This window comes from Notechis scutatus, chromosome 3, assembly GCF_049901735.1.
Source record: "Notechis scutatus isolate UNSWTSFEM ecotype Mainland chromosome 3, rNotScu1.2, whole genome shotgun sequence".
Taxonomy (NCBI): Eukaryota; Metazoa; Chordata; class Lepidosauria; order Squamata; family Elapidae; genus Notechis; species Notechis scutatus.
Window position 1 is genome coordinate 42,148,413 of NC_142011.1, and position 12,907 is coordinate 42,161,319.

A 12,907-nucleotide genomic window follows, 5' to 3' on the forward strand; every position below is an offset into this window, starting at 1 on the left:
TCAACTCTCACATATTTATTCTTTCCTTACTTGAAGTATCTGATGAAACAGAATGAGTTTTGATGTACATTTTCAGTTCTAGTGTACAATTTGGAAAGGGATGGGGTGGAATAGTTTATTGCTTTCTGGAGAATTTTAAAGTGCCATACTGTATTTCCACATAATACAGCCTTAGCTGTGGCTATTTCTACTCCATTAGTCAATCTTGCAATGATTTCACAACTATTCACAACTATTTTGCACTAAATGAATTAAAGACTCCACGATTAGCATTTATCTGCAAGATTTTGGATTGCATGAAGCGGACTCTCATGTACAGTATCTTTTGACTAGCAGAAAACGAAGCAGCTCCTTGAACTTTATGATGATCCCATCCCCCTTTCTTCTTTTGTTTTGGGTGTAGAGAAACCAAGCTTTACAGCACTAGGGAGACCGTGACCTTTTAATGCAGTTTTGCATTCTATTTCCATATAGCTTATTAAAGAAAAGGCATACTCTGGATTTGGATGAACCTTGGATTTTACTACCAATTGGAGATATCAGAACAGAAGTTCATGTCCTTGGGTGGAACAGGAAGATCCGGAAAATTTGTTCCGGATCTGTTTCTCTAAGATGCTGTTAAGGGTGATACTACATGACACTATGACATAAGAAAAAGCATTTTAATCTTTACATATACACCATGGTGAGAGATAAGAGAGACCGGATATATCAATTTTGACAGGTGTGTCAAAATTCAGAATGATATTTGCAATCAAGCATCTTGTTATTTAAAAAAATTACTGAGGGGCAGAGATCCTTTGTTTTACTATTTTCTCTATGCCATGTCTGGATTTGAAATCAGATTCAGCTATTACAGAGACTCCATGATGAAACTGGGGCATTTCTGAAACTCTGGATTCAACTCTTGAACTAGATTGAATAATCACTGTATACCTATGTAATAAAATTTATATTTTTATTTTGCTTCTTAAGTACATAAAATTATTAACACTATTCATGGGTTACTTTGCAAGGCACATCCATATAATGAAGAATGATTAAATTCTGCTTCCTATTTCATGTTTATGTGCTAATTTTGCCTCCTGACTTTCCATATTTTATTTTTTATTTATTTATTTGGTTTGTTAATTGCTTACAAGATAATAGGTATAAGTAAAAACATAGTTATGAATACATGGATACATATAAGAAAAATAAAATAAATAAAATAAACAATAGGACAGGGACGGTAGGCATGTTGGTGCACTTATGCACACCCCCTACAGACCTCTTAGGAAAGGGGTGAGGTCAATAGTAGAAAGTCTAAGGTTAAAGTTTTTGGGGTTTGGGGAAGAAACCACAGAGTCAGGTAGAGAATTCCAGACATTGACCACTCTGTTGCTGAAGTCGTATTTCCTGCAATCAAGTTTGGTGCGATTAACCTTGAGTTTGTATCTATTGTTTGCTCTTGTATTATTATGGTTGAAGCTGAAGTATTCATTGACAGGTAGGACATTGCAATGTATGATTTTATATACTATACTTAGAACGGACCGAAGGCGGCATAGTTCTAGGTTTTCTAGGTCTAGAATTTCAAGTCTGGTGGCATAAGGTATTCTGCAATATGGAACATAGATGTTTGAATTGGAAATGTTGACTTAGTGTATTAGACTTAATGTGATCCAAATACCTGACATATCAGGATCAATGGTGCCCCAATGTGGTAAAAGCTTCTTGTTAGCTAGAAAGTTGAGGGCCAGGGTTCGAGACCCAAGCACCGCACAATGAGCTGAGCTCTTGTTACTTGCCTGAGCTCCTGCCCACCTAGCAGTTTGAAATCATGCAAATGTGAGTAGATAAATAGGTACTATTTCGGTGGGAATGTAACATCGTTCCATGAGCCTTGGCATATAGTCATAGTGACCACACAATCATGGAAACATCTTTTGACAACACTAGCTCCTTTGGCTGAGAAACGGAGAAAACCATTGCCCCATATAATCAGACATGACTGGAAAGGGAAAACCTTTACCTTTAGCCTAGACATGAATGGTAAAAGAATAAAGTAATAGAGTTACAAATGTCTTGAAGATCATCTAACCAATCCTGCCATGATTCACTCAACAACTGTGACAAGAAAGATTGTAAAATGGGGTAATACTCACTTAACAAAATGTTTCACGTAGCAAAAGAAAATTTGGGCTCAATTGTAAGTCGAGGACTATCTGTATTGGGATATTTACTTGATATTTTCAGTTCACATAATTGTAATCATTTGACATTTAGAAAAAGCAAGCAGAGTTTATGTTCTTTGGACAAGGTAGAATTCCATCACAAGAAACAGAGTACAGCTTTGCCTTATTATAACAGTGGATCTCTGGGAAAATTATCCATGCTGTGTAAAATTATATGTTGTCATGTATTTTGCTCCCTGTGGTTTTAATAAGTAGAAAGAGAGGATTATTTAATGTCTTCTTCATAAATGATCCTCTTTGTGTTTTCTAGAGTTTTTAAAGTGACTGTTATTCATTTCTATCTTAATGTTCTAACTTTATTAATCCCACAAATCTGAATGAGAAAGCTCAGTGAACATGGAGGTGTGCAAATGGGCTCTGTAATTGGCACCTGTGCAAAAATGATGCTTTGTTGAACTTTCTTTGGGAAAATAATTGAGCAGCACTGCTGAAAATTGAAATTAAAAGCAAGATATTTAAGACATCAGTTGGGACTAGGATTGCAATGGATCTGCAAGATCTAGTAATAAAATTCAAGGGACAGAATGAAAAAAATGGTACTAAAATGGAATATAAAGAAAACCAAACTGATGATAACAGTTTCAACAACCAGCTTTAGAACTGACAATTAAGATATTAAAGATTGCTTTTGCTTTTTAGATTGACCAACAAGAAACAATCAAGGACTATGCTGCAGATCTGAAGGTCTTGGCAGCCATGAAGGTCTTGGAAAAGATATTCAAATGTCAGGATGTGTCTACACATACAACTGTCAGAATGGCTTTGAGTCCAAGTGATTTAGTACTTTGACACTGAAATGAATGCTATGGTCAATGACCTAATCTCAAGTTTCTTCTGCAAATGACTATTTAAAGCTCTGTACTTAAATTAACTACGCTACCTGCCAAATGTTTCCTCAGAATCCTTTCTCAGGCAAGTATCTACCACTGTTATTTGTGATCCTCTCTTTTTAAATTCTCTAGGATGACATTGGGAACCTGAGACACCAAGTCGCTGGTTATGCTTTTTTGTAAACAGCCTTTCTGTCCTTGAGATGGGTCTGAGAAGCTTTTAAAATGTTTTTTTCTCTTGACCAGCATAGCACCTTTTTACAGGTTGAGGGCAGCACTTGGCCTATGAGTAGTGAAGGGGTGGCGTTGGTGGCACAGTATAAACCATATCTCCAAAGCATTTAAGGCAACTCCTTCTCAGTCACATTTCATCATTTTCCCTTCTAGCAAAATTGAGAAGTAGAAATTGATGACCACTTCTAGAAGGCTTTTGAAATTACAAACAATATCTAAGGAATTGCATGTGGTTCTCAAATACACATCTGACTTAAAGGATGATTCAGGCATGTAAATGTAATATTATGAGACATTCTCTGAATAAGAATTCTGAATAAGAATATGTATTGTAGAAGTGAAAGATAGTAGTACACACCCAATTGCAACAAAGCATGATATTGAACATAATATGCTTAATGTCTGTTGTTGGAAAATGGAAAACCAAGGTAAATGGGGAATAGAATGAAATATCATAGAAAAGGACATGATTGACTGGTGAATTGAAAACCTGAATGCTATATGCTTTTTTCCAAATATTTTAATAGAACATTGGCATACTTACTAGATATTGTAAGATCTAAGATCCATAAGGCTGACAAAATGAACAAACCTACTTCAAGTGGCAAATTTAGAATGCCAAGAGACTATAGAAACAACTGTTAGAATATTCTTACAGTATACTAGTCTGGAAGTTTAAAATTTGGAATTTTAAGAGTTTCTGTAGATCTTTGCTGCTGTCCGGAAATCATTTGGGCCTTCACAGCTATGGTAGTTATCAGGTGCAATCAGGTTTGTTGAAAGCATGAGTCAAGAAGGGCCATGATGGATGGACTCTGAGATAGTTGACTCCTTTCTTTTAACTATACTGATGCTTTAGCCCCCCTCCCCCATTTCCTCATTCCATTTGAATCATCATATGCAGAAACTGATTATGATGTTGTTGCAACAAGTCCTCTTGGACACAAATATACAGTATGTTAAGTGCTGGGAAATAGCTAACAAATCTCAGTACTTGCTCTCAGTATTCTTGGACAAAAGCAATTTGGCACTTATCCTAGGTAAACCTTGTTCTTCTTTCTATGCTATCTGGTAAGGAATTTAATTATTTTGGTTCTTGTCTACCTGAGGAAACAAGCACTCAAAATCTTGGTGGAAACAAAATGTTTTCTCAAATGGAGTTGCTGGCATATATCCCAGATTTCCTTTGCAGGAGTCCGGATGTCTGGCAATACAAACATAGCATTCTTTACAAGATAGCAATTCTAGGATGCATGTTTGTGAGTGTATGTGTTTGTATGTATGTGTACACACACACACACACACACACACAAACACACAAACACACATAGGTAGTCTTCGACTTCAACAGTTCATTTAGCAACCATGGCACTGAAAAAAGTTTTTCACACTTACCTTAAGAAAAAGGCAATAGAATAACTAATATTAAATAATGTTTTCCTCACCAATATGTCCTCCCAAAAAATTTAGCTATCTCTCCTCCATGTTCAACAACCATGGGCCATTTTGCTTCTTTGTGTATATTATGAATATAGTAATCTGCTTGCTAGTGACTACTAGTTGCTAGTTCAGACATTCTCAATCCATATCAGAATTGGAAGGAATGTGAGGCATCTCTCTTTGGAAAATAGATGGTGGCATCAGGAACTACTAAGCTGCTAAACCAAAGCAGGTGTTGGAAGAAATATCCATCTGGTTCAGTTCAAAGCTGGGAGAAAGACACTGGAAACATGATTGCAAAGATGACTTAATGATGAAGCAAACCACATGGATTCTGCTGCATGGTGCAGCTAACCACATGGAGTTGAGAGTGAGGGGTTTTTATACTTTCTCTTGGGCTTTGTATTTGAGCTTCCTGTTCTTGAGCCAATGTATTCTATTGCAGGGGTCCCCAACCACCGGTCCGCGGACCGGTACCGGTCCATGGAACAAGTCCTACCGGGCCGCTGGTTTGCTGGGCACCGCCATCTTTTTTTGATGAAAAAGTGCTTCCGGTGAGCTTTTCCGGGTAGAAAGCTCACCGGAAGCACTTTTTCATCAAAAAAAGATGGCGGCGCCCAGCTAATGCCGGTACCGGGCCGCGCCATAAAAAAGGTTGGGGATACTGGGCCGCGGCATAAGAAAGGTTGGGGATCACTGTTTTATTGGATGTTGTCAGACTCCCATGGGGCCATGTAGGGGTTATGTAAGGTTCATAGCTGGCTCTATAGCTCAGGTTGTCTGAGAAGTTTGATTGAAGTTAATGAGGGTGATGCAATGTCCTTAGGAGATTGTGCAATGTAGTGAGCTCTGTATTTTAGTAGGTTAAACCATACATACATACATACATACATACATATTTGTTTTCTTAAGTTTTCGCGGGTACTTACATGTATGGTATTCAGCTTTGTTTGGGTATTTTCCCACGTCATTGTAGTTGTGCTTTTAAAGTTGTAGCAATGTTTCGGCAGAATCTCATCTGCCATCATCAGGCTCCATATATATACACACATTGCTCAAAAAAATAAACGGAACACAAAAATGAGACATCCTAGATCTGGGTAGTAATTATTTTTTCTGCAGTCCTAATTATCCTCTGAAGTCTGTGTCTGTCCTGTTGGGTTGCAGAACCAAACCAGACAGTTATAGAGGTGCAGATGATAGACTCAATCATTCCTCTGTGGAACTGTATCAGCAGCTCCTTGGGCAGTTTGAGCTTTCTGAGTTGGTGCAGAAAGAACATTCTTTGTTGTGCTTTTTTGATGATGTTTTTGATGTTAGGTGTCCATTTTAGGTCATGTGATATAGTAGAACCTAGAAATTTGAAGGTTTCTACTGTTGATACTGTGTTGTCTAGTATTGTAAGAGGTGGTAGTATGGGAGGGTTTCTTCTAAAGTCTACCACCATTTCTACGGTTTTGAGTGTGTTCAGTTCCAGATTGTTCTGGTTACACCATGAGGCAAGTTGTATAACCTCCTGTCTGTATGCAGATTCATCATTGTCTCGAATTAGACCAATCACTGTTGTGTCATCAGCAAACTTCAGTATTTTAACAGATGTAGTAAACTGTCTACTATTGACCTCACCCCTTTCTTAAGAGGTCTGTAGGGGGCGTGCATAAGCGCACCAATGTGCCTACCGTCCCTGTCCTATTGTTTCTTTTTTGTTTTTCTTATATGTATCCATTTCATGTATTCATAACGATGTTTATACTTATACCTATTATCTTGTAAGCGATTGACAAATCAGATAAATAAATAAATAAAATAAATTATGTCCTGAAGGGCCATGTCTTAATCCCATCATCCTCGAGCTGAAGGACTTTTGTTTTGGAGATAGGCTGCCCCAATCTTTCTCAATGGGTGCAAAATATCTGCTGCGGGGAGGGAGCTGGAGCTCTGAGTTTCTGTCTCCCTTGAGATTTTTTTTATTTCTCTTTCAGCAGAAATATTTTATCCTGGCTTTTTTTAATATTCAAAATATTTCATTCTTCTGGGAGGGAGAATGGCTTCCTACATAGGCTTCTGGAAGATAAAGTTTGAAACTTCTAAGCATTTACCTTTTGGGCTCAGCCAGTTCTACTATGGTTCAATGTGTGGCTTTTATTTAACAATAAATAACTAAATGCATGAGATATAGAGGAAGAGAATGTAGGATTTATTTTGCCTCCTCAAAAAGCAGATGTGGCCAGAAGAGATGAATGATTTGTGCTGAATTATCTATGGTTGGAGTGACATAGTAAGGAAGAAAAAAACAGAGATACACGTTGCTAGCAGAATGGAAAAGGTTCTCCTGCTTTCCCAGCTTAGTTCCAGGAAGTCAGGTAGGAAAGAATTATCCATAATCTTGCCAATCCTCACCTTCCTGAAATTACCTCTGGCATAGATTAACTTTATTCATATAATGCCTAACTGTGGCTAACTTACTCATGGTTGACTCAGTTATTTGGTTTCATACAGCATACATGTATGGTATTTGTTTTAAAGTCTAAAATCATAAATTAATGCATTAGCATACCATGCTAGATCAAAATGTGATAGACTAGTTTGTAACCAAGTATGCTCTGCAAACTGAACCATATCTTTTTCCTGCAGCATCTTCAACCTTAGTAAATCACTTCCCATTGAACAATTAAACAATATAAAACATATTAAAATGACCATTATAAGAGGGAAAGGTTAGGCATTCAAAGTTTGCCATTGACTGATGCTTATTTCTTTCCTTTGTCTTTCTTTTGTTAGTAATGAGGCAAATCTCCAACAAAAGGTGTTTGAGTGTAATGCAGATGGTAAACAAAACCCAAAATTGTAGTTAACAGTGATCGGTGCAAATCCAGTTCTTTTATAGCAGGATATTATTTCTTTCTGTATATGGTCACTGCTGGACTTACGAGAGAGAGTGGTGTGATTTGAATACAGATAATAACCAATGCTATCAATATTGCTTGTATAAACTAGCTTCAGTTTGCTGCCAACTTTTAATCTCTCAGTTGTATAGCACCTCTTGCTGCTACATCATTCTAGTATAGTGTCTGTTTAACAAGTCAATACGTTAATGGGACCATAATATGAGAATATCATTTCAGTAAAACCAATTATTTATTATCATTATGGAGATTAAATTGCTGTCGATTAATTCCTCAATTTGGACTGTTCCTGTTGCATTTAGCTTATTCCTGTCTGCCCTTGAGGAAGTAAAACATTACATTGTCAGAATCTTACAGATGGAGAATTTACCCATTTCCCTCTGTATCATGTTGGGATATTATAATCATATTATTCACCAACAAAGTGGTGAATAATCTGTATTGTGGGGATTTAGAATCTGTGCATTGCTGAATTAGCAAAATATAAACTTGCATATTCTATATTGCTATATAAATTAGTTAAGATTTGGGATTTTTCTCTAAATGATCCTTAGTCACAAGAACCATCGTACCTAAATTTAGTTATAGATAAGATTAATTACTAGGGACACAGTGGCTCAGTGGCTAAGATACTGAGCTTGTTGATTAGAAAGGTTGACAGTTCGAATGCCTAGTGTTACATAATGGAATGAGCTCCCAGCTTCTGCCAACCTAGCAGTTCAAAAGCATGTAAAAGTATGTAAAAACGCATGTAGAAAAATAGGGACTACTTTGGTGAGAAGGTAACAGCATTCTGGGCACCTTCAGCATTTAGTCATGCCAGCCACGACCATGGAGACATCTTCAGACAGCGCTGGCTCTTTGGCTTTGTAACTGAGATGAGCACCGCCCCTAGATTCATATTTTCCAATTTGTAAATTATCAAGCAGGTACTGAAAAATAGTTTAATTCAGAAAGAGGACTTCAGATTTTGATACTTAAGGTCCAAATTTTAATCCTAGAATACTTTTTCTTTTCAAAAATTGGTCCTTGCTTTTTGGTTGAAATTATTTATAAAGATAATTGATAAACCAATGCTCTTCATTTTAATATTTTCCCCCAAAGTGTAAGCCAACTTTGCTTAATCTAGAACACCAAAGTGAAAAAAACCCTTCTTTTTAATGCTCTTCAGAGCCCTCCCTCCACATTCAAGAGGTCCACACCAGCATCTGTTAGTGTCAGGTATAAAATGGTTTATTTAAAATGCAAAATATTTATAAAACACAAACATTAGTAAAAAATAAATCCCACATAGGCAGGGATAAGGTACAATAGAGCTTTGCATTTTCATACCAAAAGAACAGGTATGTAAGATTTTAAATGGCAGTGTTGTTCAACTGCTGCACAGCAGCAAAATAAATCGTTAATAGTCTTTTTGGACTGCAGTCTTCGAACCCAGAGATGTTCTCTCATAAAGGCATTATTTGCAAATCTGTCACTTAGGAAGGGACAAATGTCCTGCAGGTCACCACCAAACCTAAATTAAACTGCAGAGCAAAGAAAGAGTCTTTCTATGAGGCGCGTTGCCTGTTCACAGAGTTCCTTAAAGTCAGCACTTGTTTGCCTTTTTCCTGGATCACGTCCTCGTGTTTTTGAACCACAACCTCCACCTTCTGCTCTCTTTTTGTCAGTGGCAGAACGGCCATTTTCTTTTTCCCCTCCTCTTCCTCCTCTTCCTCTTCCTCCAGCTTCCCTTCAGAGATGAAAGGACTGCAGACAGTCTCTACCAAGCCGATAACCACCCCAAAGAAGGCCAACACGCTGCCCAGCATGTACAGCTTGACCATTTTCCCATTGGGCTTCTGGCTCAGCATTTCTTTCGCAAATGGGATCAGCTCTTGCATTGTCTCCATAGTCCAGCTGCTTGGAAACACCTAGATGGAGAAACAGGAGAAAAGTAGGTCAGCTACAGCTTAGATTGTGAAAAGCCTTTTAATCTAGGCCATCCTACTCTGAAAGAACAGTTTTTTCCCTCCCAATGGAGTCTTAGCAGCTTACAGAGCCTCATTATAAGAAACAACTTAAATAATTTGCCTCCAGATGTGGTTACTCCAATACTGGAAGTTTTTAAGAAGAGATTGGACAACCATTTGTTTGAAATGATATACTTTTTCCTGCCTGACCAAGGGATTAGACTAGAAGACCTCCAAGGTCCCTTCCATACTGTTATTCTGTATAAAAAGGCTACAGTTGATGCATTTCTAATACAGTCCAAGTACAATTCTCCTTATGCGTCCAATCATATGCAACAGCATGAATTCAAAATCATTAGGCTTTTAAAAAAAATAAAAATAAAATAACAGCCCTTCTGTCCACTACAACCCCACGAATCCTTCCCATGAATTCAGTGTCTTCGAACAGAGGAGAACAGCCGCAGCTCGGTTCTAAACCGGCACTGCAGCTTGGACAATCAAAAGAAAAAAATAAATACATTAAACGTCGGCCGGCCTTACCTGTAAGAACTCGTCTGTCTCGCTCGGAGCTTTTATCAGCCGTTGAATTCAGAGCGCCCCTTTTACTTCCTCACAGAAACAACAATAGGAGTATCTTCACTCCAGTTAACTTGCTACAGTAGCGGTCGGCCTCCGTACTTTATAGTCCCACGCTTGTTCAAGGCCCCGCCCCTGCCTGGACCGACCGCTTGGCTTCGTTCCTGCAGGCTGCTGGCCAATGGGACTGCCCATGCGCCGAACACGCCGCCATCCTACAGCCATTGGCCAGAAGCAGAGCCTCCTGGTTTGGTAATGCTGGCTGCGCAGGCGGAGGTGGTCGCCAGCCCCCAAGGAGACGCGCCGGGGAAGGGCGCCCAAAGCAATCAAGGCAGCAGCAATAAATCGCGCTCGTTTGTCAACCTGGAGAGAGTCACGTAGCATCTGTCCAGGCGGCCTTTCCCACTGTTCAATCCCTCTTGAGCGACGTGCGCCAGGGCTCGTGTTGGGGTGACCTTCACTCTTTCCCTTAAAACCGCATTGCCTTAAACGGACATTGCGCAATTCAGAGGAGGTTTAATGGGTGATTCGCTGCATTTTTTTGCTTTATGAAACGATTTGAAATCTAACTCGCCCCAATATTACGATTCAGAGTAGGTTACTGCAAACGCGGGCTACAGCAAATCAAGATTCCTTGACTTTTCCAAAGACAGACCCGGGATTCGCTTTTAACGTGGCTTTAAACCAGCGGTCACCAACCTTGGCAAAACTAGTTGAGGAATTCTGGGAGTTGAAGTTCACAAGTCTTAAAGTTTGCTAAGACTGGAGACCCCCTGCTTTAAACCAGTGGTTCTTAACCTGGGCGATATTGCCCCCCAGGGGGCAATTTCGTTTTTCAGGGGGGCGATGGAATGAAAAGGGGCAACGCGGGGATGAAGGAATGAAGGGGCGTATGGGCGATGGAGCGAGAAGTTTTGGGGACACTTTTGAGACTTTTTTTCGTATGGTGAATGCTGTATATCTGTCGTACAAAAACATCAGATCGCTCGCTATTAGTGGATTGAACTGTGTTTTAAAATGTTCCTCCAGCTAGCTTCAGTACAGAACGCCGTACATATGTGAATAAGCATCGCTCATCTTCATCGCTCATATCACTCTACCCATTAAATTGGTCGCTCTGATTTTTGTTGCTTTCCTTCCGTAAAATTTTTCTTTGGGTCTTTTAAACCCTTTTTACAGTGTGCATGAATATATATTTTCCTCGAATCTTAATTTAGTTTCAGAGTTTTCGTCTTGAAATTCTTAGTTCCTGCATTGCGGTTTGTTCTTACGCCCTTTTTATATTTCTTTTTGTGTCTTAAAATTCACTTGTAATTAAATCATTAAATGTTGCTGTTTTTTTCGGGCATTTCATTTTCTTGCAATTGAATTTTGTTTTCAGTGGTCATTGCATTTAAGTGTCTTGAATAAATAAGATAATAATGAAATACATGTATGACAAAGTTTGGAAGTAAAGTGATGGGTGGCATCAGAATTTTTCACACAGTTGAGATATGGGAAAAAGACTTGAAATAAATTATTTGCATGGATATGTCCTTATGACAATTTTAAAGAAAACAAAAAACATGTTTGCATAAATTGAAGAATTATTTCCCTGTGTTGTGATTGAGGGGTTATGTTGGGGGAGGGGGGCAATGATAACTTCCTCAATGGCTCAAGGGGGCGATTGTTTCAAAAAGGTTAAGAACCACTGCTTTAAACGATTAGACACAAGGAAGTTACTAATGGCTCCTTGGTGACCAGATGACACACAAGGCCTCTAAATGCCAATTGCTGAGGAATGGAGTCCTGGAAACCTCTGTGGCACTTTACAGGCTAAGGGACCCTAGTCCAGGGGTCCCCAGACTTGGCAACTTTAAGACTTGCGGACTTGAACTCCCAGAATTCTCCAGTCAGCTATGCTGGCTGGAGAATTCTGGGAGTTGAAGTCCACAAGTCTTAAAGTTGCCAAGTTTGAAGACTTCTGCCCTAGTCCAACCTCCTGCTCAAGCAGAAGACCCTATACTAGAGGTGGGCAACTATGGCCCCTTTATGACTTGTGGACTTCAACTCCCAAAATTCCTGAGCTAGCATGGCTTGCTCAGGAATTCTGGGAGTTGAAGTCCATAATTCATAAAAGGGCCATAGTTGCCCACTCCTGCCCTATAGCATTTTGGACAAATGTTTGTCCAATCCAGTGGTGGGATTCAATTTTTTTTACTACCGGTTCCGTGGGTGTGGCTTGATGGGCGTGGCAGTGGAAGGATACTGTAAAATCTCTAGTCAGAGGTAGCATTTGCCGGTTCTCCGAACTTCTCAAAATTTCCACTAGCGGTTCTCCAGAACTGGTCAGAACCTGCTGAATACCACCTTTGGTCCAATCTCTTACAAACCTCCAGTGATGTGAGCATTTACAACTTCTGAAGGCAAGCAGGTCCACTGGTTAATTGTTCTTAAGTTCCATTTGAAGGATTCAGGTTAGCTGCTGTGGTAAGACTATTTAGGTAGTTATTTTTCAAACCTAGCAACTTCTAACTCCCAGAATTCCTTTATCTGCATTCGTGTCAGGGAATTCTGGAAGTCTACACATCTTAAAAATGGCAAGTTTGTAAAAGCCTGATTTAGATATTGGCCTTACTCGCATAATGGCAAGATATGCCCATATATAGACACTTAAAACACCATTATGACTACCAGAGGGATACAGATTTTCCTTGGCTGTCACAATTTTGCTTCCATTTTACAGCTGAATG

At 39.0% G+C, this 12,907-nt stretch overlaps 1 protein-coding gene across 1 annotated transcript; it reads right to left on the reverse strand.

Moving 5' to 3' along the window:
• Positions 1-8,858: 8,858 nt before the first annotated feature.
• G0S2 (G0/G1 switch 2) lies at positions 8,859-10,251 on the reverse strand. Its single transcript, XM_087959591.1, has 2 exons — positions 10,140-10,251; positions 8,859-9,560 (listed from the first exon to the last, which is right to left on the reverse strand). Exon 2 carries the CDS (start codon positions 9,537-9,539, stop codon positions 9,198-9,200), a length of 342 nt encoding a protein of 113 aa, XP_087815717.1. The 5' UTR covers positions 9,540-9,560; positions 10,140-10,251; the 3' UTR covers positions 8,859-9,197.
• Positions 10,252-12,907: the final 2,656 nt, after the last annotated feature.